Consider the following 27,774-nt stretch of genomic DNA (forward strand, 5'->3'; position numbering starts at 1 on the left):
GAGCAAAATCCTAGACTAATTCATGCAGACAGCATTTATACAACTAATTGTGTCATTTTGGACAAATCAATTTATCCTTCTGAGTGTCAATCTTTAAAATGAATAGACTTAACTAGATTACTTCTAAGCTATCTTCTAGCTCTTAAAATTTGATGACTTTATGCAATATTTTCATTAAGGGATAGAGATGAGAGGAACCTCCCTCTACCAAAGAAGGTCAGCATCCTTCTGAAATTTACAGCCCGTGTAAGTATTGCTATGTACACTGAGAAAGTAAGTTACTTACCCATGATCACAGAAGTCAATATGTGTCAAAGGTAGGACATGAATTCAGGACTTTCTAACTCCATAATCAGCACTATTCATTCTCTTCTATGTAACTACTGTGATCAATAATGCCCTTGTAACCATAATGGACAGTACAACCATCATGGAAAATATACTCTTTTTTGAGGCAATAAGGGTTAAGTGATTTGCCCGAGTTGACAGTTACTAAATGTCTGAGATAAAAATTTGAACTTGGGACACTATGATTCAGGACCAGTGCTCTATTCACTGTGCAACCTAGCTTCCCCAAGAGTAAACTCTAAAAAATAATTAAGTAGCATAAATACATCTTACTTACTTGTAAATTTTACAGAAAACCTGGATCACAGAAACATAGATTAAGAATTGGAAAGAATATTAGAGACTAGTAAGTTCAACATTCTTTTTTCATAGTAGAAGAAATGGAGCACCTGGAGGTTAAGTTGACTAAGTCCAACAGCTAGCAAGTATCTGAGGAATCTGGGTCTTCTTGAAACTGAACAAATAAACATTTATTTCCTTCATTCTGGAGTTCCACCCAACTCACCATGGAAGCCTTTACCTATAGTTATTCTTGGAACCATATCTATTGCCTTCCCATTTCCCAAAATGCTATTTATTTTATTGTGTCATTTCAGAATACTAGAGTGACCCCTCTAAAGACAGGAATGAAGATTAATAGGGTCAGCGCCACATCAATAAACTATCACAAGAGATTTTTCTTTGGCAGTAGTCAATAATCTTGGCAGAGAAATTGGAAACGGAATTCAAGTTGTATGAGCTCAATATTCTGACTAAAGTTGTATGCCCAGTCATCTGGTAAAAGTAAAAATCAGCATGTTTTGGGATTTCAACAGAGAGGAGAAAATCTAGAACATACATTATATAAGGAATGTGATAGTGTTAAGAAGAGATTAATGAAAGGATAGCCATGATACCATTAGAATCTAGGTGAGTTTAGACAGCTTCATATATATATATATATATATATATATATATATATATATATATATATATATACACACATATATATATATATGTATACACACACACACACACACACAGAGAGAGAGAGAGAGACAGAGAAAGAGAAAGAGACAGAGATTAAATCTGGGCAATATAGTTTTGTGATTTCCTTAGCATTACTCTACAGAATAGGAAGAAAAGGGGAGAGGAAGCAGCAGATAAAGAGAGATACTCAGGATTAGGAGATCACTGGGGCAACAATAGCAGCTCAGGGGAACAAGAGATTCTCTGTCTCTGTGTATCTTTCTGTCTCTTTTTCTTGCTTTTTGTGTCTCTGCCTTTTTCAAATAAAATTTTTTTCCTTATTTCACTTGTCATTTCATTTATTTATTTATTTGTTTGTTTGTTTGTTTACTTATTTATTTAGGTTTTTGCAAGGCAAACAGGGTTAAGTGGCTTGCCTAAAGCCACACAGCTAGGTAATTATTAAGTGTCTGAGACCAGATTTGAACCCAGGTACTCCTGACTCCAAGGCAGGTGCTTTATCCACTATGCCACCTAGCCGCCCCTTATCATTTTATTTTTAATTTTCAAATGCACTTATCTTGTATTATTTTCTATAATTGTAACAGTGTATTATATTATGTATTATGTATAAAAATGTATACTATATGTATTATATTAATCATGAAAACATAGTTTCCCAGTGCCTTAAAAGAGTACTCTGCACACAAGACACTTTTCATTGTAATTTCCACTTTGCCTATTTATTTCTATTTATCACAATCATGAATCCTATTTACAAAATACTTGGGGGAAAAAAGTATCACATCCCTAGTTTGGAGACTTATAATGATGCAGAATTCTCAATCCTTCAAAAGATAGCACATCATAAACTGAGGTCTCTTCTAGCTCTAAAATAATGAAATATAGAGAAAAGAGACCTGATACTTAACTATCAAGAGGAGTAGAGAGGAAGACAACTGATATGAAGCAATCATTTTTCCATTGTTCACAATGGAAAACAGCTTTTAAAATGAGAATTTTGATTGATGCAACTCTTTATATAAGTTTCTATTTAAGTATAAATACTAAAGAAATTAAAATAAATGGTTAACATATTTTCCTCATTTTGATACTAGAAAGAGACTAGATAAGGGAAGGCAGCTTTCCTCCAGCATTATCTTCCGGCCAAAGAGAAGGCTAGGATATAAAGATAAACTTCAAAGTCTTTACTTATTTACCTAAAGTAGTATCATTTTTACCTTCAACTGAAGGGGGAGGAACAAAGAGAAGCTGTAAGAAGGGTATTTCTGTCAAGCAACTATTAATGCTATTTCTCCCAATTTATGAGCTTAAAAAAAAATAACTTTTATATATGAGTTTCATTCTCATGGGATTCGTTATCACTGTGGTTGTTACCCCTAAAGACAAAACATTAAAGTGGACACTCAGTTGTGTCTGGCTAGAGACAACTATGGAACAGTGGGCTGATTGTAATACCACCACAGTCAATACAATTTCTCTCTTTTTTGTAAAGCTCTGTAACATTCTTCATAAAGAAGAATAAAACTAGAATGTAAAATTGGCTTCAGTCAGCAAGGAAGGGTCAAAAAGGTCCTGAATCATATAAGTATTCCTCTTTAGCACCTCCAAAAACACAAGATTTCTACCTCTTAGATGGATGAAGTAAAGGGGTAACAGGAAGGTTATCTGAAGTCTGGCACCAGAATTCAGATTCCATTCATTGCCACAGAGTCTTCTTATCAAAATTCCTGAGGGCTACAGATTGTAGAACAAACTATAACTACAGGCAGTCCACAAACAGGAGAGGCCTAGAGGGAGGGATAAAAAGGAACTCAGGAGAACAAAAAAGTGGATTGCAGAAAAGAAAGAGATTAGGTATGGGAAGGGGCTCAGGACAAAAGACGAGACCCAAAAGATAATTTGTGAGTGAGGGTTTTCACAAATGCCATCCTTAAAAGAGGGTTTAGCATAGATCAAATCCTCTTAGGTCAGAACCTCATTAAACAGTTTGATATCACCTATAAACTTTCCTATTGGAATGGATGACAGAAGTCAGAGAAATAAGGAGAAAGACTCATCTAAATTCCTGCTAGAGGTGAATACTAGAATTCTAAGTTAACAAAAATTGCAATAAAAGTGTTTCACATCTTTAGAGATGATTGGATGAAATCAGGGATGTCAGGGGTCAGCAGTCTTAGTTACCAGCTAGAGGCTGATAACACTGTTTGACTTCAGGAGCTCTGAGTTGCAATAGGACTAAAGTGTCTCTGTTTGCACTACGTCTGGCACCAATATGGTTGGCCCCATTGAGTTGGGAGCCACCAAACTGCCTAAGGAAGGGCAACTGACCCTGTTCAGAAAAATGAATTGAGTAAAAGCTTCCATGTTGATCCACTATGAGAAGGAACTCAGAATTTCCAAAGGCCAGTCAAATTCAAGTCACTAGGTGAATAGCCTGGTTATAAGGACTATAATGGATCAAATATGGCTAGAACAGGATTCCTTAATATAAGAACTAGCTAGCACAGTGAAGAAGTTGAGGACCTTTATTCAGTGTTCCTAAACAGTAAGAGTATCCATAGATTATTTTATTTTCTATTATGCAAATTACCAATTCCTTTTCCTCATTATAGTATATAATAAAAAGTACTATATTCTCATGTTCAACCACATAAACACCTTGGATAATAGAAACATATTAGATAACACAAATGAGAAAATTTTAAATACATGGTACTATCATTAATTTTTGAAACTTTAGAAATAACCTACAGTATAAAATGATATGTTTTTAGTTATATTTTTTCCAATTCAGCATTTTTTCCAATTCAGTTTTATTACAGTACAAGAAAATAATAATATTGGCTACATTCAAAGGATTCTAAGAGGGAGAAGTGTATTTTTAAAATCCCCTAAGAAAAATAAGGAGAAGGTCACTGCCCTACTTTATAAATTCAGAAAATATATTTCATTTCTCCAGTCACTTAGGGATTAGTTAGTAAAGGATACATTATTATACTGGACTACTGCCCCCCAGAATATGCATTTAATGCTATTTAATGACTACCAATAACAACTCACATGTATATACTGTCTCAAGTTTATAAAACATTTTCCCCATAAAAATGGGAAAAAATCCTGATTGTGACTCAATTCTAAATTTATATTAACATTTACATTTCATTCAGTATAACGCAACCTTTTTGAGGGCAGGGGCTTTTTATCCCCAAGGGCTACCATCACAGCAGGAATTTAATAAATGTTTACTAATGAATTCATATAAGGAAACTTTTCATAAAAATTATATTACTGTCAAGCAAGTCAATAATCATATTTACAAGTCAAAGAATCATTTATTGAACATGTACAGTATACCTAGCAAAATGTTTAATGTTATACGGGGAATCAAAGAAAAATAGGACAAAGTTCTTAAACTCATAGAACTGATTTCCAAAACTAAAATAATTCTTCAACACAAAAGTTTAAAAAATTTACTGGTCATGGGATATGTTACCTCAGCATTTTAAAAGGTCTGTTTGGTAAGTGGTGGCATATATTAGAATATCAATATGACTAGTCAGCCAAGAATGAGTCCTGATCATTGAGGAAATGATTCCCCTTATTTCTAAGTGTTCAATGAGGCCACAAACTACCATCTCCAAACCTGAGGGGATGGATCTCAGAGATGCTTAGAATCAGGGATAATGAAAAGCAAAAAATATGCAGTCTCCTAGACTGATACTGGTAGGAACCATCTTCATCTTTAACCAGGGAAATCTTTACCCAGTTCAACTGTGATCCAAGCAATTAAGGTAGTAATGGATCAGCTGTGTTTAGAAAGGACTCACTCTGGTATAGCAGGAAAAAGTGCATTTTGAAGTCAAAGGATCTGGATTTCAATTCTGCCTCTAATGCTAATTACCTATATGAACATAGGCAAGGCACTTAACCTTCCTTGCCCTTGATTTGACAGGGTTAAAATAATAAATTCTGAGGATCCAAACAGTTAATTTACCAAGTCAAACACTGTATGTGGCTCATGACAGTCATGAAAACAAAGGACCCCAAACAGCATCCCAAATTGTGAGGATTCAATTTAATTGTACCCTCAGGGAGTATTAATTTTTCTTTAAAATATGAGACAGTGTGGTACAGTAAAAAGAAAAATACTGACTTAAGATTCAGTGGATCGGGGCGGCTAGGTGGCACAGTGGATAAAGCACCGGCCCTGGAGTCAGGAGTACCTGGGTTCAAATCTGACCTCAGACACTTAATAATTACCTAGCTGTGTAGCCTTGGGCAAGCCACTTAACCCCATCTGCCTTGCAAAAAAACCTTAAAAAAAGATTCAGTGGATCTGGATTATAATTCCTTCTCTGTCCCAATTACTTTGTGTGAGTATATTCTTTTGGGGCTTTGGGTACCTCAGCTGCAAAATGAGGAGGACTGGACTAGATGGCCTTAAAGGTCTTTTTTATTTCTAAAGCTATGATCCTATCCAGGTGCAATGATTATACTTATGAGTGGAGATATAGTTCTTCTGTTCACCATTAGCACATGCTATCTGTAGGACTCCAGATAAGCCAGAGAAGGAAAAAAGCATCAATAAAAAACCCAACTGATCTTATCACAAGGTACACTCAAGATGAATTTATGATCTCACCTCAGCAGGTTTCTTTTGTTCTTTTGCAGGAGTTTTGGACTTGCTCCTATATTTTGAGCAGGAAGAAAAAGAAGTGGAAGGACCTGTGTGAAATATAAAACATAATCTTAATCATAAAATATTATTTAAAAATATCATCCAAAAGACTATAAACCTGCTATCTTATCCAGGGGATACTGTAAGTTCTTTTTAGATCTTTTTAATAGAGGTCAATAGCATTAGCAGATGACCTCCCAGCCAATATAAGATTGGCATTTTTTAAGCCTGAAAAACAAGGAATAGTTTTTTGTAACCACACTGCATACAATTTAGGAACAGCACAATTCAAGTTACACCTACATAAATAGCATCCTGAAAAATTTGGAAAAACTGAAACTGTTAAGCAGGGAACCTGGCAAGGAGAATTATAAATTTATAAAAAAAAAAAAAAGAGAGAGAAATCTCTGACAATTAGTTTTAAAAAAAAAAGAACCATTGAGTTGAGCAATTTTGAAGCACAAACATTTCCCACAAATGGATGAGAATGATTATTCCCTACACCCAAGAGGTAACATGAATCAGGTTTTGGTCATTTAACATGTAAGGACTTGCCCAAGATTACACTGTAAAATGGTTAAGCCAGAATTGGAATTTAAAGCCTAAAATTCTCAGGTCTGCTTCTTCCTTGATGAACACTATTAAACTTTACAAAGCTGGGTTTACTGTTCATTCAAGAAATGTGAAATGACTATGTAATCTGTATGATTTTAAAAATGTACAAAATCTGTTTTTTTTCCATTTATCTTCCCCTAATAAAATTAAAATTTATTCTAAACCAAGAGTCAAAGATACACAATTGCAACCCCCTCCCCCACCCCCTTTTTAATTATAGAGGGAGGTGAAACTGTTTGCCCTCAAACCACAGGAGGAAACCCATGAGGGGGGCATAGATCATGAGATAGCTAGTACACACTACTTACTCTCATTGTCTGAACTGTCACTGCTGCTTAGATGCCTGTGGCGTTTCATCTTGAAGCATCCTGAAGAAAAAGAAAAAGAAAAAAAACAAAACAAAACAAGACTGATACCATCCATTCTAGTAAGCAATCAAAGTTCTCTTGTACAGCCCGCTGATTCACAGCAGGCAAATAGCATAAAAAGGAGGATTTTGTCAAGAGTATTTTCAAACAACCTAGGAACTAAATGTTAAAACACAAACACACACACATACACACACACACACACACAGAGTTTTTCACTTAGTGCTCTATTGCCAAAGAGTGTTAAAACCTTACAATATTAAGTGTGTCAAACATTCAGCAAGGGCTAAGATTAAATTGCTGGGAGTTGTGGGGAGGGGGAAGGGGAGGAGACTGGGTGGATTAGAGTATTCAACCTGCCAGATGATTTATGAAGGAACATAAGCTGTATTCTCATATATGACCACGTCTGGTTGTCTCCAACAGAGGAAGAGTTGTCATAGAGGCAAATTACTGATGGGGTTGCCAGGGATGAGTAGTAGAGATGGAGTGCAGTAGGTGGGGAAGGGTAGTATCCTGGGAGGGATTAAGGTAGAAAGAACTAAAGTGAGGTTGTCCTTAGATAGGGCAAGAGAGTCAGTAATGTCTCATCTTAAGAGAAAAGGGGTCAACCAACTTCTCTCAGCCACCTGCCCTCACTCTCCCCCACAAGTAAAAGGAAGAGCAGTAAGCCTCATTTTAAATTATAATTAGACTAGCTATAAGGAATGTCAGAGAAAGCTTAATCTAAGGAGTGAATAATGCTTTGGTCTAATAATTCTAAAGGTCAAAATGTCCTTCTGAAAGTAAGGCATGTGACAGATAAATGGGAACAGGAGTATTTCCTGTGTATATTACATTAATTATAAAAGCTAGTATAGGATATTGGTACACTGGAAAAAATAAAGGCAAAAAAAAACAAAAACAAAGAGGAAGCAAAAAAATTAACAATGAGTCAGTTGACAATATCCATTTCTCTGTGTAGAAAATAAGACATTGAGATTTGAGAAGTAAGAAGAAAGCAGAAGTCTGGGTCACTGGCTGCAAGATCTATAACCCAGTATCAATCTGGAAATATAATTTTCTATAAGTAAAACAAGTAAAAATATATATTAAGGACTTCATCATTCTAATATCTAATTATATGGATAATTTCTAGAGTCATAAACTACAATTCTATTTGCCTTTTTGCTAACCAAGGAAGGCTAACTTTAAGCAAGATGAAATGCTTTGATTAGACCTATCAATACTCTTGACTACTTGTTGATTTGAGTTTAGCTCCATAGTATGAAATGTAGCCATGACAATTAATTATATTCCAGAAATGAAAAAAAATTGTGACTTACAAAGAATAATCAAAGCACACATAATGTAAATGATTAGCTTTGACTATTTTAGTTTAAACAGGAACACAAACTAGTTCTCAAATCCAATATATTGTGTCATATATAAAACTAATAATAATAATGCTTCATTTAGATACTATTATATAATGTATTTTTTAAAAACTGAAACTTAAAAGGAAAGTGAGAAATTGATATTTTAAATTATTTTTTCTAAAATATACTGCCTTCTTTATCTTGTCAAAATAAATATATTGAATATAATTTATCTTTTATTTTCTTAGTAACTGAGTAGTTTGCTTTGATACTCACTAGCCTTAGAATGTTATCATCCTTTTTCTCAGTGCCAATTTTCAAATAACATTCCCAAGAATCATCTACTTATCTTTCAGTGTGTCTTAATGTATTGTATTATGACTTAGAAATTAAATTGCTAGGGGGCAGCTAGGTGGCGCAGTGGATAGAGCACTGGCCCTGGAGTCAGGAGTTCATCAGTTCAAATCTGGCCTCAGACACTTAATAATTACCTAGCTGTGTGGCCTTGGGCAAGCCACTTAACCCCATTGCCTTGCAAAAACTAAAAAAAAAAAAAAAAAAAAAAAAAAAATGCTGGGGGGGGAGGGGGAGGGGGAGGGGGGAAATAACTTCTAACCAAACATTATATTATTAACCATACTTTACACATAATTTTAAGGTAATAGGTTCTGATTGGAGGCAGACTCCTAAAGTTTTCAGTTGAGTAATGCAGAAGTGATAGACTCTTGAGAAAGTAGTGGTTATATCCCTGAGGCAAACAGGTTCACAGTTACTTATCTTTGTAAATGAGAAACAGGACTGGTTTTGCTGCCTTTCACATTTCCTCAACACTAAAGTAAGGGCATTAGTAAGAACCGTGAGTGAACTAAGGCCACCATACCAATGTTGTGCTTGGAGTGACCAATTAGAGTTATTGTGAATTAGAGAGTAAATAAGGATGTCATTTAACAGAAATAGAAAATGTTAAACATGAATGAGCTGAATTATGTTCCAGGAAAGATCCTTGAAATATCTGAAGGAGTACTTTGAGTAGACCTAAAGAGGGTTTGAGTTGCTTCTTCAAGTGAACTTTAGGGAGTTAGAAAAGGAATTAAGAATTAGGCAGTACACAGAAAAAAGTCACCCAGTTTGTGTCTAGCTTGGTGAGAATGAATAGGTGCAGACACCTAAAACCAATCTCTCCATGAAGCAATTCCAGTATTTGAAAATAATGATGTTGAGATATGACAGAAACAGTTAAGAACCCCCATTTGTCTTGGCATGGGAAAAGAGAACCCTTGGAGTAGGGGTGAGGGAGAACATGGGCCATATAACTGGATACAGAGTCAGGATATCAATAAGTGTGTATATGTATGTGTATGTGTGTGTATAAATGAATCCCTGAAAGAAAGGGGGTCTTGTATTAGCTATTTTCATCTGCTTTTAAGAAATCTTATTCTTTCAGGTTTGTGGCTGTAATCCAGGGAACTGAAATTTCAAGAAATCTGAACTTGAATTTCTTGAACTTTTATTCTCTTACCCCTCCCAAATTAAAAGATGAAATAAAAGATTTTTTGTTTTTTCCCCCTGGAGTTGGGGGTTCATATCCTGGGATCTGTAAGGGAAAGTTAGATCTCAATCTATACAACCTAAATTATATGTTTTCATTATAACAGTACATTTTCATTACAGATATTAGGAAATGAAATATTCTATTACCACCTAAATTCATTTGTTTGTTTGCTTTTTTTGGACAGTTCTCTGTATTACAAGGAATTTCTATGTCTTCTCTGATATTACAGATAGGAGAAAGTTCAGAGTTATACTCTAAAAACAAAAGTTTGCACCAATAATCAATGCATGGCACTGCCTTGCTATTTCAGGAAGTCTATTCCATTTCAATAAAATAAATCTTTGTATGGGATTATAAAATGCACTCTTAAAATGTTGCTTATGCCTGAAAAGGTCAAACACTAGGAATCAGTAGAAAACTGTGACTAGGTGTGTCTATTAGATTCCATTGTTAGAATTTAAAAGGGTTCCTCAGAAGAACCAGATGAGTCATGATGAAAGCAACATACCCTTATTTAACCTTCCATTTCTGAGGTAAGACTGTGTGAACTACAAACATTCCCACCCCCACCCAAAAAAAGGAAAGAAAGGGCCACAAAGGAAAGGTTCCAGGGTAGCCTAGTAACCCCACTCATTTATAAAAGGCTGCTCCAACTCTTGGAAGTAGGATGGTTGATATTCTAAAGGTTCATCTTTACTAATTCAAGTTCAAGTGGGTCAGATGTATAAGAGGGAAGTTTAAGATTCTATTCTGATATATACATATGTGTGTGTCTGTATATATAAAATATATAATTGGTTTCCCATCTCTGATTTCTCATAGGCTTATGCTCATTAGTTGAGAATCAAAGTCTAGGCAGACGAAATTAAAGATAAAGGAGTTCTAGAAAAATGGCTGGCTAGGAAGGGAGAAGGTAGAAAGGGGAGCCCTGTCTAGGTCAGGGACAATCTGCTGGCCAGATTAAGAGCGGTCAAAGCGCCATTTTCTAAAGATGAAGAATTTACCACATAAACCCTCTCAAGAACACTCTAGCATAAATTCTTGAAATGTGGAGGAATGCAACCTATTTATACTCCAAGAATACATTTTTTATGGAAACAAGTGTGATAGCCTAGGAAACCTTTCTTTCTCCAAGAAAGACAAAACCCAAGAAACAGGTTCTAAAGATGGTCCTTTAATTGCATGATACTCTTTCCCTTTCTAGAAGTTCCTTTTAGAAGCTTCCATATTAGAAAACTACATGCTCTATGCAACTTTATTAATTCGTTGCCCCTTGCCTGTCATATCAGTTATGAATTCAATATGGTATGAAGTCAGTCACACTGACCTAAATAATAGCCCCTTTTGCCACCCTTCAAAAACTCCTAGTCATTACTCCTACCACTGAGAAGCTCCAGTTAGACAGGGAGGCATTCTTCCACACTAGTTAAAGTGTGGAAGGCTGACATATCCTGAATGAAAGTTTTGGAAGGTGTCTCATGTAAGAACATCATTGTTCTTCTGTCAAAGTCTGAAGATTATCTCCAGAATTGCTCCTCTGTTAGTTGAGTCACAAATATATTCCGTCTACTCCAGTAACCAGGTCCTGATAGCACTACTCTCTCCGGTACTGATTCAAATGTATTTTTTTCCTAACTCCCTTCTCTTCGCTTACATCCAGAATAAGAAAAACTAGTATCATAATGTATATCTAACACACATACACACCACAGAGAGTCCTTTTTAATTAAACATTAATGTCAAAAAGATTTCCAAAATCTATATGATGTGAATTTTTAACAATTAAGGGCATTTTACAATAGATAAGAGTCCAAGTTTACAAATGGCAATTTCCAGAAAAAGAAATACCAACTCTCAGTAACTATTTGAAAAGGAGATGAAAATCATTAACAATTAAAGAGATGAAAATTAAAACAACTCTTTGGTAGATTATCAATTTAGGCCCTGAACTTAGCAAAGATAAGAAAATATGATAAAATGCTCTTTGTGAAGCTATGAATTGGTCTATTTTGGAAAGTACATGAAATTACACATACAATTTAAAAAATATTCATGTCCTTAGACTCACCTATTCTAAGAGGTTTTTACATCAAGAAGGAAATTAACAGGAAACCAAGATTTATCTCTACAAAATAAATAAGACTATTGGCAATAGCAAAGACCTGGAAAGAATTATAAACTCACGAGAATAGGGAAGGGCTGATTAAATTGTGGCATATGAATGCAATGGAATTTTTACTGTATCATAAGTAATAGGAAATATGTTTTTAAGGAAATAGGGCAATATTTAGATAAAGTTATACAGAACAAAATAAATAGTTTGAAGAATATACTAATAAGCCTAAGTAAATGAAGATAACATTAAACGCAACGTAGCTTAGGTTAAATGTAATGGACAATGGGAGTTTTAGAGATTCCTTTCACTTTAGTGAAATATATGAAAAGAAATATTCAGTACAGTTTTTCACAATCTTTGGTTGTTTTGCTTAATTGTTTTGAGGTATTACATTATACTTTTTGTTTAATACAAAAATCAACTGTAAAATATTTTGATTAAAATTAACATCTAAAACAAAAAAAATGAAAATTAACACTCCATTATCTGAAAAAAAAAAACTGACATCCAGAACAGCTCCTGTTTTAGCATTCTTAGATAATTTTCATTATACTGACGACTTAAACTTAATGCTTTTATTTTTAAATTAGCTTTCTGATATCATCCAACAGTCCTAAATTATTTTCAGCAGTTATTTCCATTGTGCTTAACAATTTCATAGTTTAACAATATTTTGCTGATATTTGAATTGTAAATTACCTAAAAAATCCAAAGATTTAAACTTTCCTTTAGATGGCATAATCTTTCCAAAAATATTTTTGTTACCCTCTGTTTACATTGATTATAAAATTTATATTTTGTCATAATTTAAAAATTTTCCCATAGGTAACTTTTCTTTTCTGTGTTGGTACTAAGTCCTTAAAATAGACTCATTTTCAGTACATCACTTTCTCCTAAAAAGTTGGTATCTAATTGACTGAATACAGATTACTTTTCACTTTCTTTCATTTTTTCTTTTATTCAAGTCTTCTCGTATAAAATGACTAATATAGAAATGTTTTACATTTCTATGTTTTAATTGAGACATTTCTATGTCTGCCTTAGGACTGATGGGAGAAGAAAGCAGACATTGCTAGCCTTTCCCAATTAAAGAGAAGTAGGGGGAGGGGAGAGACTGTTATATGTATTATACATTTACAAGAAACCCAAAGATGAAAGGTTTAGATAGATTCATTAAATTTCTAGCAGTAGAATGAATAATTCTCATTTCAATAGAGGTTTCAATCCATAGGACTTCTTTATGTTCCAGCTTTGATAAGTGCCCACATACTCAATTGAAACTCTCTAAATACTGTAGAAGTACAACAATATTCTGGGTGACCCTTCCTGTCTCTAGGCTCTCTTCCTTCAATGTATATCATATTAAGAATTATGTACCCCCAAAACCTCCAGTACTTCTTTGGAGAATTATACTGTGATTCCTTAATTACCCTGTGTGCATGTATATACATACATACATATAAATATATAAAATATCTGATTGCTTATCATCTAAGGAAGGGAGTAGGGCAGGTAGGCAGAAAGGGATAGAATTTCAACTCAAAACTTCAAATAAAAAAAAGTTTAAAAAAATTTTAAACTTAGTATCTATCAAATTCTTTTGTCATAAAATTGACCTAAAGAGTAAACACATTTTTATATAAGCTACTGATTGTGATTGTAACTATCTACAATGCTATTAAACAAACAAATAAATACCTTTTATCTCTGCAAAGAATTTCTCTTTCTTTTCCTGTTGTTTTCTCCACTAAGCTTTGAGGCCTATATGGTGTTAAAAACCTTAGCTTAAAAAGGTCTAGATCTCCTCCTGCATCCAGGACCATCCATCCAGTTGTCCTGATCTTTATCTGACCATTAGACTCAGATGACTTTGAAGGAGAAAGTGAGGCTGGTAACTCAGCATAGCTCTCCCTCACTTAAACCCAATTCACATGCATATCATGGCATCACCTCCCTGATGTTATGGTCCTCTTTGAGAATGAAGGACAAATAACAACTTCCTTATACTAGTCTCATAGACAAGGTTCCCTAAACCACATATTAATACAAATTTATCATTTTAAGAGATGACTTTCATTATTTTTTGTTTTGTTGAAAGTCAAAGGGGTTAAGTGACTTGCCCAAAGTCATACAACTAGGTAATTATTAAGTCTGAGGTTGGATTTGAACTCAGGTCCTCCTGACTCCAGGGCCAGTACTCTATCCACTTATGCCACCTAGTTGCCTGTAGAGATGACTTCCAAGGCACATTCCAAGAAAATTAGGGAAGAAGATGGAAGCCCCCTCCAAAAAAAAGGAAAAATTTGCCGACTGAGAAGAATATTTTAAGTTGGATTGAGTCTACAATGATTACTTCATTTGATGCTTTAAAATGTTTCATCATTTCCATTATACTAAATCATGATAAACAATAGTCTAGTTTATTTCCTAAATCTAGTTTTATATTATTTAGATTATTTCCCTCCAATACCCAGAAATGTATGAAAGAGGGAATTATATAAACAGAACTGTGCTATATTTGTTCTAGGAAGGGGAATTAAATATGAAGTCTCAAAAGGTATTATCTCAGACTTTTAAAAATACTACTCTATAGTAAAATATTTCTTTGATCTTTGGGAATATTCAAAAGGAAGTTTCGAAATGTTAAACATGGTGGGGGGGGAAGAGAAGACAAAATTATTCTTTAATCATTCACAGTTAATTGCAAAAGGGAATAAAGAATATTCTGTTAAAATAGTATCTGAGGGGTGGCTAGGTGTCACAGTGGATAGAGCACCAGCCCTGGAGTCAGGAGTACCTGAATTCGGATCCAGCCTTAGACACTTTATAATTACCTAGCTGTGTGGCCTGGGGCAAGCCACTTAACTCCACTGCCTTGAAAAATAAAATAAAATAGTATCTGCGATGTTTGATATACTCGATCACCAAAAAGCCAGGTCTGAAGATAACTACATAGAAAATGCAAGTACTATATAAATTTCAATTGCTATTATCATTATAGCAGCTGAAACTTATATAGTACTCACAGTTGTAGTAGTACTAATGTGAGAAAGAGAAAGAGAAAAGGCAGCCAAATCTTGATGATTATAATATCTAAAATGAGATAACATATGTACAGTGATTTGCAAACCTAAAAGAGTCAAATAAATGCTAGCTATTATTTTCTATTTTCCTAAAGTGCTGTTCTGATTCTCTCAGACTCTGTTTCTCCTCAATAAGCTATAATGGCTCTCTATTGTGTCTAAAATGAAATATAAACTTCCTATGTTTGTCATTTAAATCTCTTTACTATGTGACTTTTGTCTTAGTACTCTTACCCTTTCTTCTTCTTATTGGATTTTGCATTCTAGTCATACTAATCTATTCATTAAATATAATATCAATCTACAATTTCTCCATCATTTTCTTAAAAGTCCAGACAATCAATAAGACAATATATCAAACTTTGATTTGTAAAGTTTGCTGATAAGGTGCAAAAGCACAGACCAAAAATTTAACTATAGATTCAAGGAAGATCAAATTGGTTCCAGTCTGTGCCTTGTCTTTACTCAATAAGTATTTTCTTTCCCTGCTCTGAAACTCTTGCTCGTTGGCCCCTATCTGCACCACTCTATTGAAACTGCTTTGCTAAAAGACAACCAATGATATCTTAACTGATAATTCTAGTACCCTTGTACCTAGAATTCTTGCATAGCCCTAAACACTGCTGAAAACTGTTCCCACTTTCTTGATATTTTTGAAAGGCTTTTCATTTTTTTTTAACTTTTTGACCATCTAGGTACTCATTACCTTTTTCCTTCCTCCTTCCCTAGCCTGGGTATTTATGCTGACTCTATCATAGATAGAAAAAACTTCTGTTTTTTCCTCTATACTCTTCCCCTTAGCAATCTCATTCTATGATATGGCTTCATTTCTCATCTAAACACAGATGGTTCTCAAATTTATATCTTCAGCACCAAAACACATGAACAAGACATCTCCATCCGAATATGCCAAATTAAACCCAACATATCTAAAGCAGAAAATAATATCTAAAGCAGAAAATATTGGTTCCCCAAAATTTGCCCCCTTTGCCACATTAGTGCAATCTAAGAACCTTTTTTGTACAACCTATTATATCTACAGAAGATATAGGTCTATTTGGTGCTTCTTCAAATTCCTTGTTCTTAGAGCTAACACAACTACATCCCTCCCTAGCTTACAGAAGTAGTGCTGAAGGGGTGAGATCTGGAAAAGTTTGGAAACTAGATAGAAGGGTACAAGTTTCAATATATTCATAAAAGACTTCATCCTATTAGTTCCTTATAATATAAATTTCTCTCCTTTTAGAAATGTTAATTACCATTGTTTTCTGTGATAGCACCTCTAATGGGCAAAATGGATTCATCTTCAAAAGTATTCCAACAAAAAAGCAGGTTGTCAAATATGATTAACAGCACTTTTTCCAATAACAAAATTTCGGATAACAAGAATAAGATTCAGGACTCTGAGTCTCAATCTACTGAGGGAAAAAACCCTAAAATAAAGCTACAAACATTTGACCCAGAGAGGGATCAAAGGCAGCTGCATAGCTTAGAAGAAATCCTTTCCTGTCTAAAATGCTATGGGGGGGGGGGGGGGGGGGAGGAAAGAGGTGTTAGGAGGTTGAGGGAATGGGGAAGTGAGCCATACTTATTTCACCTTACTTCACCTTCCCACTAAGCCTTTTAGATGCTGAGACTTCCCATAAGAAGATATTTCCTATTCATTTCGCCACCAATATAAGTTCAGAGTTTATGCTATGTGGATAAGAGGGTTTTTCTCCAATAACCACCATGTTCACTTTCAAATAAAAAAAGACCACCAAACTGTTCATGATTCTCTTTGGTGAGAGTAAAGTGGGAGAAGGTTGAAGGCGTGGGTACAAACTATTAGACTCACTAGAAAGAAGTTAGTATTCTTGAAATTGTTCCTGTATCAATCCTCTCTTTGATTGCTTTTCTGACTCAGAAGTAAAGATAGCTCCTAAACTAAAGTAAGAAAATTATTTTACTAGGACATGGGCTGGTAACCACAGATCATACAACACTATTACTCTAATTACCCTCTGGCAGAAAGAAATAGGATCTGTGTGTATTTAGCGGGAAGCAACAGACAGCAGCAAATACCAGCACAATGACTTCATAATGGCAGGATTTCAATTAGACTTTTGATTTCTCCTTTTCTTCAGGACAGAAAGGAAAAGAGGGACAGAGTGTACACACACACACACACACACACACACACACACACACACACACACACACTGCTGGGAGATATATGGGGATATAGAAGAAGGGGTCTAAGGCTTTTTGGATAAGGGGAATACAAGAAGACAAAAAATAAAAGAATGAAACCCATTACTTAATTTCTCATCTTATCTTTGCACAAAACACTTTTCTTAAGAATGTCACCTTTCAAACTAAATTAACAATTATGTAATGTTAACCTTGTGTCCAAGAATTTAAAAAAAGTCTAAAAAATTTTAAACTTCTGCATAAATTGGATTGAGAATTTTTAGTCATAGGAGTTAGAAAGTCACTCTATGACTTTAACTAAACATATATTTGTATAGTTAAATTCATTTGTGTGTATGAATACAATGGTAAGGAAAATATTTCTCAGGGAATTTTTTCCCCAAGAGATGTGACAAATTTCAGTTATTTGAGTAAGCAATGGCAAAGTAGATTGGACATTTAACATGCACAAGTCTATAGTTGAATAACTACTTCAAAGATTCTTTTCTTTACAGTTATTTATAATAAAAACTTATTTTAAAATCAGGATTTTAGCAAACAATTAGCCCAAACTCAATTCCCAAGAAAATAATCTTTGTCTGAAGCTTCTTTCTCAATATGACTGTTATTTGCATAGACACCAAACTCTCACTTTGAAACTTTCTCACTTTTTTAAACTTCGGCTATAGAAAAGGTTTTCTTTTTAGTCAGGACCACATGTTGAGATATTATCATAACAGAAAATTTTCACTAACCAAAAACATTTCCCCCAGAGGACCAGAATAAACTATCTATTGTTGAGCAAAACTAAAAAAATTGGCTACTTCATTTACGGTATCTATAACTTAAACTGATAATTATGATCCCCAACAATTAAGCTTCATTAGCACAAGTAATGAAGAGTAGCCAGCTAAACAACTGAACAATTAAGATAGTTATTTTCTCTTTGCATGGGGTTTATTAGCTGGCTTTTTTTTTCAAATCTTTGAAACATAAAACATAAAAATTTTTTTAAGCTGTCCATAAACCTTAGTCTATACCATGCAATGCAGTTATACACTGACTCACATATAACACATCTTTGCCAAAATCCAAAGACTCATTTCCAAAAGCATTCATTTTCTGTCATTTTAAAGAAGTTAATCCACCATTCTATCAAAGCGTGATTCTACTTACTAAAAAGGATGTTTCTTTCAAAGAAATTTATTTTTATTTTTTATTTTTTAGGTTTTTGCTAGGCAAATGGGGTCAAGTGGCTTGCCCAAGGCCACACAGCTAGGTAATTATTAAGTGTCTGAGACCAGATTTGAACCCAGGTACTCCTGACTCCAAGGCTGGTGCTTTATCCACTATGCCACCTAGCCGCCCCTCAAAGAAATTTTTTAAAAAATGTTTACTGTAATACACAATTATAAAACTAAAATCGATGAAGAAGCTGACACGTTTAAGGTTAGAAAGTAGTTATAAGGGAAGAATAATTAGCATTGAAGTTATATGGAATAAAGATATCTGACTTCTAATACAATGAAATCAAGCATGTTAAAAGCCTCACTGATGGACTTTTTCCTGGAATAACTAAAATGAAGTCTAACCAGTCACAGATTCACCATATAATTGAGCAAACCCACTTAGCTCTTCCATTCCAGAATCACAGGCCCAGATAAAAGTTTATCTTCCAAATCTTCTGAAGTAGGTGGGTATCTATGTGGTGTCTACATGAATAGTCAGTGCTCCTAGTGATCCATATAAGAACAACATCTAATTTAAACTAAGGAGAGAATTGCAGCAGAGAATTCCCATTTTTTTAGCTTGAAAATTCATATAGCATTATGGAGCAAAACTAATTTGAATGCACAAAAAGAGAGCAAGTGTTCTATCAAACATAAGCATGTATATGCATCACATAAAAGAGATCCCAGAACAAGTATGTAGATGCATTCTATAAAATATGAGTGCAAAAATTCCAACTAAAAGTGCAGGTAAATATACTAAGAGAAAGATATTGTGACATCATAAAAATCAATTTGTACTCAAAGAGTCAGAGGACTGGATTCAAGATTCACAGCTGTTTGTGTGACCTTGTACAACTGAACTTCAGTTTCTTCATGTGTAAAATAAGAAGGAAAAGTTAAATGGCTTCTAAGGAACATGCCAGGTCTGTCCTATTTGAGGCTTATCATAATCAAATGAAAACACATTTCAATATCAGTCATATACAGCATTAGTAAAAAGCAACTATCTTCAATAATAAAGATAATGGCTAATTGAAGATCTTATTTGATGAATCTTATAAATACCAACCATGCTAAGAAGGCCTCAATAGAGCTAAGACAATCTACATGACTACACCCATATCCATGAAGCCAAGTATTCCTACATTGCTCCTTCCTTGATTCTGTGTAGTAGTGGACAATCTCAACTATTTCAAGGGTAAATATATTCCCTGTAAGTAAGGCCAAGGTCTTGGAACTGACTCCTGAATCTGGCAGTTACCTTCTACTCCACATCCCTATTGCCTAGTATCTTGTCACCGTCGTTCAGTGATCACAAGGGTAAACAATTGTTTTTTTTCAGAATTAATCAAGCAACAAAGGCACTGAACTATGAATACAAATTAACAAATCAGATAGTCGTAGTCCTTGATGAGCATACACATATAATACATACAACAGCATTCATATAAAATAAATATAAAGTGAATTCGGGTGGGGCATTTACAAGTGGGAGAACAGAAAAAAAGACTCTTCAGTCAATCAGTAAGCACCTACTGTGTTAAGGCACAGTGCTAAACATTGGGGAATACAAAAAGGCAAACAACAGTCCATGCCCTCAAGGAGTTTACAATCTAATGGAGGAGACACCATGCATACAAATCTATAAAAAAGCAAGTTACATAGGAAAAATAAGAAGCAATTAACAGAGAGAAGCATTAGAATTAAGAAAAGTTGAGAAAGGTTTCCTGTAAAAAACTGGATTTAACTTGGAAATTAAAAGAAGCCAGGAAAGTCTATAAATGGAATGAGGAGAGATAGTATTCAGTATAAGGGATATTTGAAAAGAATGTCTGCAGCAGAGAATGGAGTGTCATATTCATAGAAGAATCAGGAGGCCAGTGTTAATGGTCTGAAGAGTATGTGCTGGGGAGTAAAGCATAAGACTGGAAAGGGAGGAAGGGCTAGGTATTGAAGGGCTTTAAATGCCAAATAGTATCTGCCATTTGAACCTGTAGGCAATAAGAATTGGACTGGATTATTGGACTGAATTATTGGACTGGAGTGAGGAGATACTTGAGGAAGGTGATCCACCAGCAGATGGTAATGGTTCGGAAAGGAGATAATGAAGATTTGCATTAGAGTGGGAAAAAGAGTGTGTGTGTGTGTGTGTGTGTGTGTGTGTGTGTGTGTGTGTGTGTGTGTGTATTGCAGAGGTGTTAATCAACAGGCTTTGCCAACAGCTTGAATATGGGGGGGGCAAGGAGTGGAAGACAGGAATTAAGGATGACTGCCATGTTTCAAGTTTGAGGAACTGAATGAATTGTGCTCTCCAGAAAAACAGGGAAAGTAGAAGCTGAAGTGGGGGTTGGGATCTTAGGGGAAAGGACATCTGGTTTGAACATATTTAACTTAAGATATTTGGATATACAGTTCAAGAGGAGGAATCTATATGTACGTTATGGAACGCTATTGTTCTATTAGAAACCAAAAGGGATGGGATGGGAATCCTGGGAAGTCTGGAAAGATTTGCATGAATTGATGCTGAGTGAGATGAGCAGAACCAGAAGAATATTGTACACTCTTAACAGCAACATGGGGGTGATGATCAACCTTGATGGATTTGCCCATGCCATCAGTGCAACAATCAGGCACAATTTTGGAGTATCTACAATGGAGAATACCATTTGTATCCAGAGAAATAATTGTGGAATTTGAACAAAGACCAAAGACTATTACCTTTAATTTAAGGGGGAAAAAACCCTGTTATTATATAATTTTGCTATTTCTTATATTTTTTTTCCTTAAGGATATGATTTCTTTCTCATCACATTCAATTTAGATCAACACATACCATGGAAACAATGTAAAAACAAACAGACTACCTTCTGTGGGGGGGAGTGAGATGGGGGGGGGGATTGAAAAATTCAAAAAAAATAAATTAAATAAAAAAAAAGAGGAGTCTATCAGGGAAGGGATGGCATGCAAGTTCCTCTCTTGGATTCCTAGCCTCCATTCCCTCAGCCCTCCTCACTTCTCATGTCATTCATCTTCAGAGGTGGCTCTGGTGGCCTCCTTGCCACCTAGTAGTGAGAGATGCCCTCCCCTTCTCTCCCCGGGCAACCCTCCATCACCCAGTGAAGATCAAGAGGCAGTTGAGTGCAAGGCTGATGAACCAGGTCAGTAAAGGTGTTAAGGACAGGAAAGGTAACTCTGAAAATCAACAGCATAGATATGATAATTAAATCAAAGTGAACTGATAAGATCATCAAATGAAGTCATGTCAAAGAAAAGAGGGGAATGGATAGAACTCAGAGGGACTAAAACTTTGAAAGGAATTATGAATTCTAGGCGGCAGTGTTGGGGGGAGGAGAGAGGGCATTCCAGGAATGGCAGCCAGAAGCAGATGGAATGTTGAGCATGAAGAACAGCAAGTCGGCCACTCTGGCTGGACTGGAGACTATGTGAAGGGGAGTCATTAATAATATGCTTGGAAAGTTAGACTGGAGCCAGGCTGTGAACAGCTTTAAATATGAAGCAGAGAGTTTGTATTTGATTTTAGAGGTAATAGGGAGGCAAAAGAGCTTCTTGGGAAGGAGTATGACAGAGTGCTTTAAGAGGACTATGACTTTGGTAGCTAAGTAGAATTTGGATTGAAGAAGGGAGCTCACAAACTAAGACATTGCAATAATCTAGCAAAGAGATAACAAGAACCTAAGTTAGGATGGCAGTTTTGCGAGTGGAGAATAGGAGATGGAGGTGAAAGACCTCATGACAAAATGTGGAAATTCATATTAGATGTAAGAAAGGTCAAGGTAGAATCAAGATTAAGCTTTATGAACATTGCATATTTGAACATTAAACAATACTCTATGGGGTACACTCCATCTAGGATCCCATTATTTTCTGCCTGGAATCTTGACTTTGTACCAGACAAATTTAAATTTTGTTTTGTACATGTTTATTTGGATCACTCAGATATGGGTATTTTCTCCCTATCTACTAACATGTGGAACAGAAAGGTACAGTTGAGGGCAACACCAAAAAGCAAAGTATCCAAAAAGGAGTTCATCCCAAGGATATTTATACATCTGATTCACTTAATACTATGACTAGAAAACAAATTCCATTTTTAATCTTAAGCATTTGGAGCTAGCCTGTCCATTGATCTCCACCCCTTTGGTCTCCTACCCAAATGTCAGCTGTTAGCAATTCCTACTCTTTGATGAACCATTCTGTATTAGAAGTAGTAGTTTATTGAAAGAGTAGTACAGGGAAAGACTCTCTCTCTCTCTCTCTCTCTCTCTCTCTCTCTCTCTCTCTCTCTCTATATATATATATATATATATATATATATATATATATATATATATATATGAAAGGTGAAATAATTCTGCTTTCACAATGTAAACAAAAGGAACAAATTCAGAGTCATGAAAAGAGTTTTGAAAGGGTTTGAAAGATTGAAAATATATATTTATATATGATCTCATAATTACACAATCCTTGTAAAGTTCAAAATAATTTCAATAAATTTTGAAGAGCTTTCATTTAAAAAAAACTTAATTCATTAAGGAGGAAAAAAAGGCTAGCTCTAAATTTTACTCTAAAAATCTAAATCATTGTCAATAAAGTACAAGGAATGGCAATGTTTTAAAAGAGATGTGTCAAAATGCATCTGATTTCTTTACATTTGACAAGATTTGGGAAGAAATCCAAGGCAGTTAAAAAGAGACTGACCAAGGCCAAAGATTCATGGATTTTTCCAGGTAGTCATAAGTACAGAATAAGTACACAGTAGTCCAGTCTAGTGGGGGTTTGGGAGTAATAGGGAGAACAGGGAGAATTATGGTAGCTATTGGCTCACTTGCCAAAGAAAATGGACCATCTTTTCACAGTAATTCAGAGGTGTCAATTCCTAAACAGTGTGTATGATTTAGGCATCAGTTACTCTAGTTCTGTACTGTACTCTTATACTGATAAAAAAAAAAAAAGACATAAAAATACATTTAAAATTTTTACAAGTTATTTAAGATTTTCAAGACTAAAATTACATGCTAGTCCTAATTCCTACAATTTGCTTTGCAAGAGTCTCTAACACTTAGGGATCTGTCTAGCAGGCCCCCACCAACAGAGTAATTACTAAGAAGTAAATTACCACTCCCTGCACCCTCACAAAGACAGACTATGCTTGCCAAGGTGAAAGAGTAAAGCCAGTAAAAAGACCTGACTGTGGCTGAGCAACTCCTTTACAGATACTTCCCTCTCTCTACCTCGGAAGTGGCAAAAGCCCAAGATGTAGGGTCTGAATGAAGAGGACAGAGAGCCTCTTCAGCCAAACAGGAGCTGTGAATGCAGGCTTTAATCCATTGTGCCAAAATAATCTGTAAGGGATCTGGCACCCTTCCTGGGTACCTCCCACAGGATGAATAATTGGTCTGTTGATCAAACAGCCTCAGTTCCAGCCAAATAAAAAGCTCATAAAGCTCCTCCAACATCCTATGAGTACCAGAGTGGCTCTTTGTCAGAGAGAGGCCTGGAACTAAAGTAAGGAGGAAAATGAATGAGAAAGAAAGTGAGAAACTTTCAACAAAATTAATCATTGGCTATGAAATATCAAAGGGAATGAGAGGACTAAATTGACAGAGCAGATAGAATATTCGCATTGGAGCCAGGAAGACACTCCTCAACAGCTCTCCCTCATCCATCAAACAATCAAATATGGCTGAGTTTATTAAGAATAATTCTGATTAAGAATAAACTTGATTAATTTTCTTAACATTCCTTTATCTTTTGTGTAATCTTCAGAATTACTTGTTAATATGTGGCATTTTCATAGAAAAAGAGGAATCTATTAAAGGTCAGTAATAGATACAAAGAGGTAGGACCCACACAATACATTAAACTGTGTGGAGTTTTAAAAAATAGATTATAAAGAACAATAATTGTTTCTTAAAAAGTTGTAGTGGAGTTTAAAAAAGAAAAAATTTTGGAGAACAATAATTATTTTTTAAAAGTTGTAGTGACTGAGATTATTTGTGAAATCATCTTATATAAATATAAATATATATATATATATATATATATATATATATCTTTCTATGCACTTTTGGAAAAAGTGAATAATAACTTAACCAAAGGAAGCATAATTTTCAAAAACAGACAAAAATAGTAAGGATAAGATAAAGTTTGGGCCAGACTCATAACAAGAGTGTAGGGAAATCACTTTGTACAACCACATTAGAATTATTACTATGTTAGGAGTCACTGTAAACATATTTCTAAAGCTGAGAGGAAGGAGCTAGGAACAGGAACTCCCCTTCCCTTGCCCCAACTCACTGAATTAGCTTAGGCAAGACCCCTTCTGGGACTCAGTTTCTTCTCCAAGTATGTAGAACTAAATGACATCTAAGGTCCTTTCTAGTTATAAAATTTTATGATTTTATGGATCACAAGAGGAGTCAAGATTTGTGATTTATAATAGATATATACTTGATTAGACAAAAATAGAATCCTAGGAACTGGGTGGGAAAGGGAGGTCAGTCACAGTTGCCACATTTTGGTGAGTTCCCCTTTCAATGTTACATGTGAATCAGTTAAGGAAGCAGACATAGTGACAGGTCTCACTCCTGAAGTTTCTGCGACTTGAAAAGATAAAGTAAAACATAGTAATTTACTTGATGGAAAGCCTTGATTACCTAACAAGGCTGGACAGCAAGCTCTGATGCTTAGTTGCTAGAAGTGCCAAAATCCTCCAAGTCAGAGCAGATGCTCTGACCTCAAGAAAATGAACTCAATATGTCTGCATTTCAACTTTGAGAAAATCAGAGAATAGTTGTAGAAATAACAGGCTCTAATTGCACCTTAGAGACTTCTTCCCCTATAAATTCTTATTATAAATTGATATCTCCTTTCCTATAGCCTTCTTAAAAAACAAATTAATTGGTGCTCATTCTGTTGTTTCTTGAGGAACTGTATTTTTCTAAAAGAGGCTGTGATTCTAATATAATTATCCTTTCTACATTTGTGATTGGCAAAAGACTCCAAGTTATTGCATTTGTGCTAACTAAAGATTCAATTCTGTCATTTAGTGTCCACTATACTGAATTTAGTCAAAGCCTCCAAGTGTATTTATTCTTTAAGGGACAGAAGGAGGGAATGCCAATTCAATTTGCATTTTTGTGACATAAAATAGTCAGAGAAACTGGTTCAGCCAGCACCTTTCAATTGGAAGAGTGTCCTGGACTTCTAAAAGCTAGCTCCCAAAGATTTCATCTATTGCATGGTTTCCACCAAATGGTGCTCTCTCTCACCTCAAAAGGCTCATAGAAATCTTAAGCATTGTATCCTGAAGTTTTTTTTCAGTTAGCCACTTGAATAGGAAGTAAGATTCCTGGTTCTAGCTATCAAGGATGTCAACTTTATCCCAAGAACATTCACTACTCAACTGATTAGGTATCCTTAATGTGACCTATTTACTAGAAAATTAATCCCTGGATGAATGAAAAACTAAGAGGATGTAAAAATATAAAGAATTTGACTGCATTTCTGCCAACAACCTCTCTGTCTACCCCCTCTAATCTAAAGGTACCCAGTTTTTAAAAATGGAAGAAGATGGCACATTAATATTTGTCATGCTGAACCCAAACTGGTTCATCCTATCTATACATCTAGTCTGACATGCCCAGACAACCTTGCCTTTAACTGTTCCTTTAGTACTATTATCCACAATAATCTCTCAATTCTGATTCATTCAGTTTTAGTATTCTGGTTGGTACCTTTTGCTGGGGTAGAAGTAGAGTTTCTGGTTCAGCAGAGAAAATGAACTTGGAAAGAAAGAGTAAAAACTTGGCAAAAATAAATCACAGTGCCAAAACTTTTTCTCACTTTTTATATTTCTTTTGACTTTTTTGAGGGTATAGTATTATCTCCCATACACCTGTTTGCCTTCTCTTCAGTCTTCTCAAGATTGAACCTAGTAGTTACAACAAGGTATGCCTGATATTCAAAGCAGATTCCTGTCTCAAATAAGAAGCTACAACAAGTTTGAATGACATCCAAACAACACTATCAGTTGGAAAATTCTTCTTCTGCTGAAAGAACAAACTGGGCCAGCTCATAAGCTCAGCTCCTGCCTGTGTGAAACTCATATGTTTTTATATTGATAAGTCCATAAGATAAATCCAAAAGATGACTAGATACAAAATACTTTCACAGTTTTCTGTTTTGTCTGTATGCTGCATTAGGTCAGATGATGAACACATAAAAAAAAGTTGAAAATGTTGACTCCCCATTCAAGTAGCCTTCTTATTTTTCCAGTTGGGGTTGTTCAATGTCAATCTGTAGTTACAAACCTACAAGGTAGAATTTATTTTTCTCATCTAATAGAATTTAATTTTCTTTCATGCAAAGACAGTTTTTACATGTGAAGATATATTTCAACATTAATTCTTTTAAGATTTTGAGTTCCAAATTTTTCTCCCTTGCTCCCAAGACAAAAAAAATCTGATATGAGCTATAGCTAGACAATTATGTTAAAGATATTTCCATATTAGTCATATTGTAAAAGAAGGATCAGAATAAAGAGGGGAAATATGAGAAAGAAAAAACAAAAACAAATGTAAAAAAAAGGTAAAATTCATATGCTTTGGTCTGCATTCAGATTTCATATTTCTTTCTCTGGATATCAATCTAAACTTTAGCTCCCTTCTTTTTCCTGAGAAATGTGATAATAAGGAGCCCTAGGCCAACAGTTCACTTGCTGAGTAAAATCAATTTTATTTCTATATAGTCTTCTTCTAGGTGACATAGTTCTTCTTCTTGATGCAAAAGGCCTCAACCAGAATACTAAAACTGAGTGAATCAGAATTGAGAGACTACTGTGGACTCACAACCTAACATTCAAATTTCAGGAACCAACCCCTGATTTCTCTTTGTCTCTAAGTCATTTATCTATTTTAGGTCCTCCAGGACTGAGCTATCTACCTTCTTCCCAATACCTTCCCTTCTGGGGGAACTGGAATCCTGTTTCAGGATTTCTAATGCCTTTCCTGGTAACAGCTTACTCGTCTGGTCCTTTTTTTTCCCCTTCTAACTTCTCCCTACCTGGGCTTTTCCAGATCACCTGCTCTGTCTCTGCAAGTCTCTAGATCCCAGCTATTCTCAACTTGACCTGTTCTTTGGTGGATGAATCCCAGGTGGGAAAAGTGAAAGAGATACAAAGAGAACGCTCCAAATGTATTCAGCGTAATCTAAAAAGGCAGAGGGCACTGGACTCTATGTCTAGATGAGAAAGAGAAAC

General features: G+C 35.0%; 1 protein-coding gene across 4 annotated transcripts in view; it reads right to left on the reverse strand.

Annotated features, from left to right (window-relative positions):
* The window catches only part of JADE3 (jade family PHD finger 3), a 197,663-nt gene that overhangs the window by 76,936 nt on the left and 92,953 nt on the right, over window positions 1-27,774 (reverse strand). For 3 of the 4 annotated variants that reach the window (XM_074213693.1, XM_074213694.1, XM_074213692.1), the window contains 2 exons: window positions 6,922-6,981; window positions 5,963-6,045 (listed from right to left, as the gene is read on the reverse strand). In XM_074213693.1, coding sequence (XP_074069794.1) covers window positions 5,963-6,045; window positions 6,922-6,970 — 132 coding nt within the window. In that variant the 5' untranslated portion in view covers window positions 6,971-6,981. Of the gene's footprint in view, window positions 1-5,962; window positions 6,046-6,921; window positions 6,982-27,774 lie in introns of those variants that run through there. The other variant, XM_074213695.1, reaches the window with a different exon arrangement.

This window comes from Macrotis lagotis, chromosome 1 (genome assembly GCF_037893015.1).
Source record: "Macrotis lagotis isolate mMagLag1 chromosome 1, bilby.v1.9.chrom.fasta, whole genome shotgun sequence".
Taxonomy (NCBI): domain Eukaryota; kingdom Metazoa; phylum Chordata; class Mammalia; order Peramelemorphia; family Peramelidae; genus Macrotis; species Macrotis lagotis.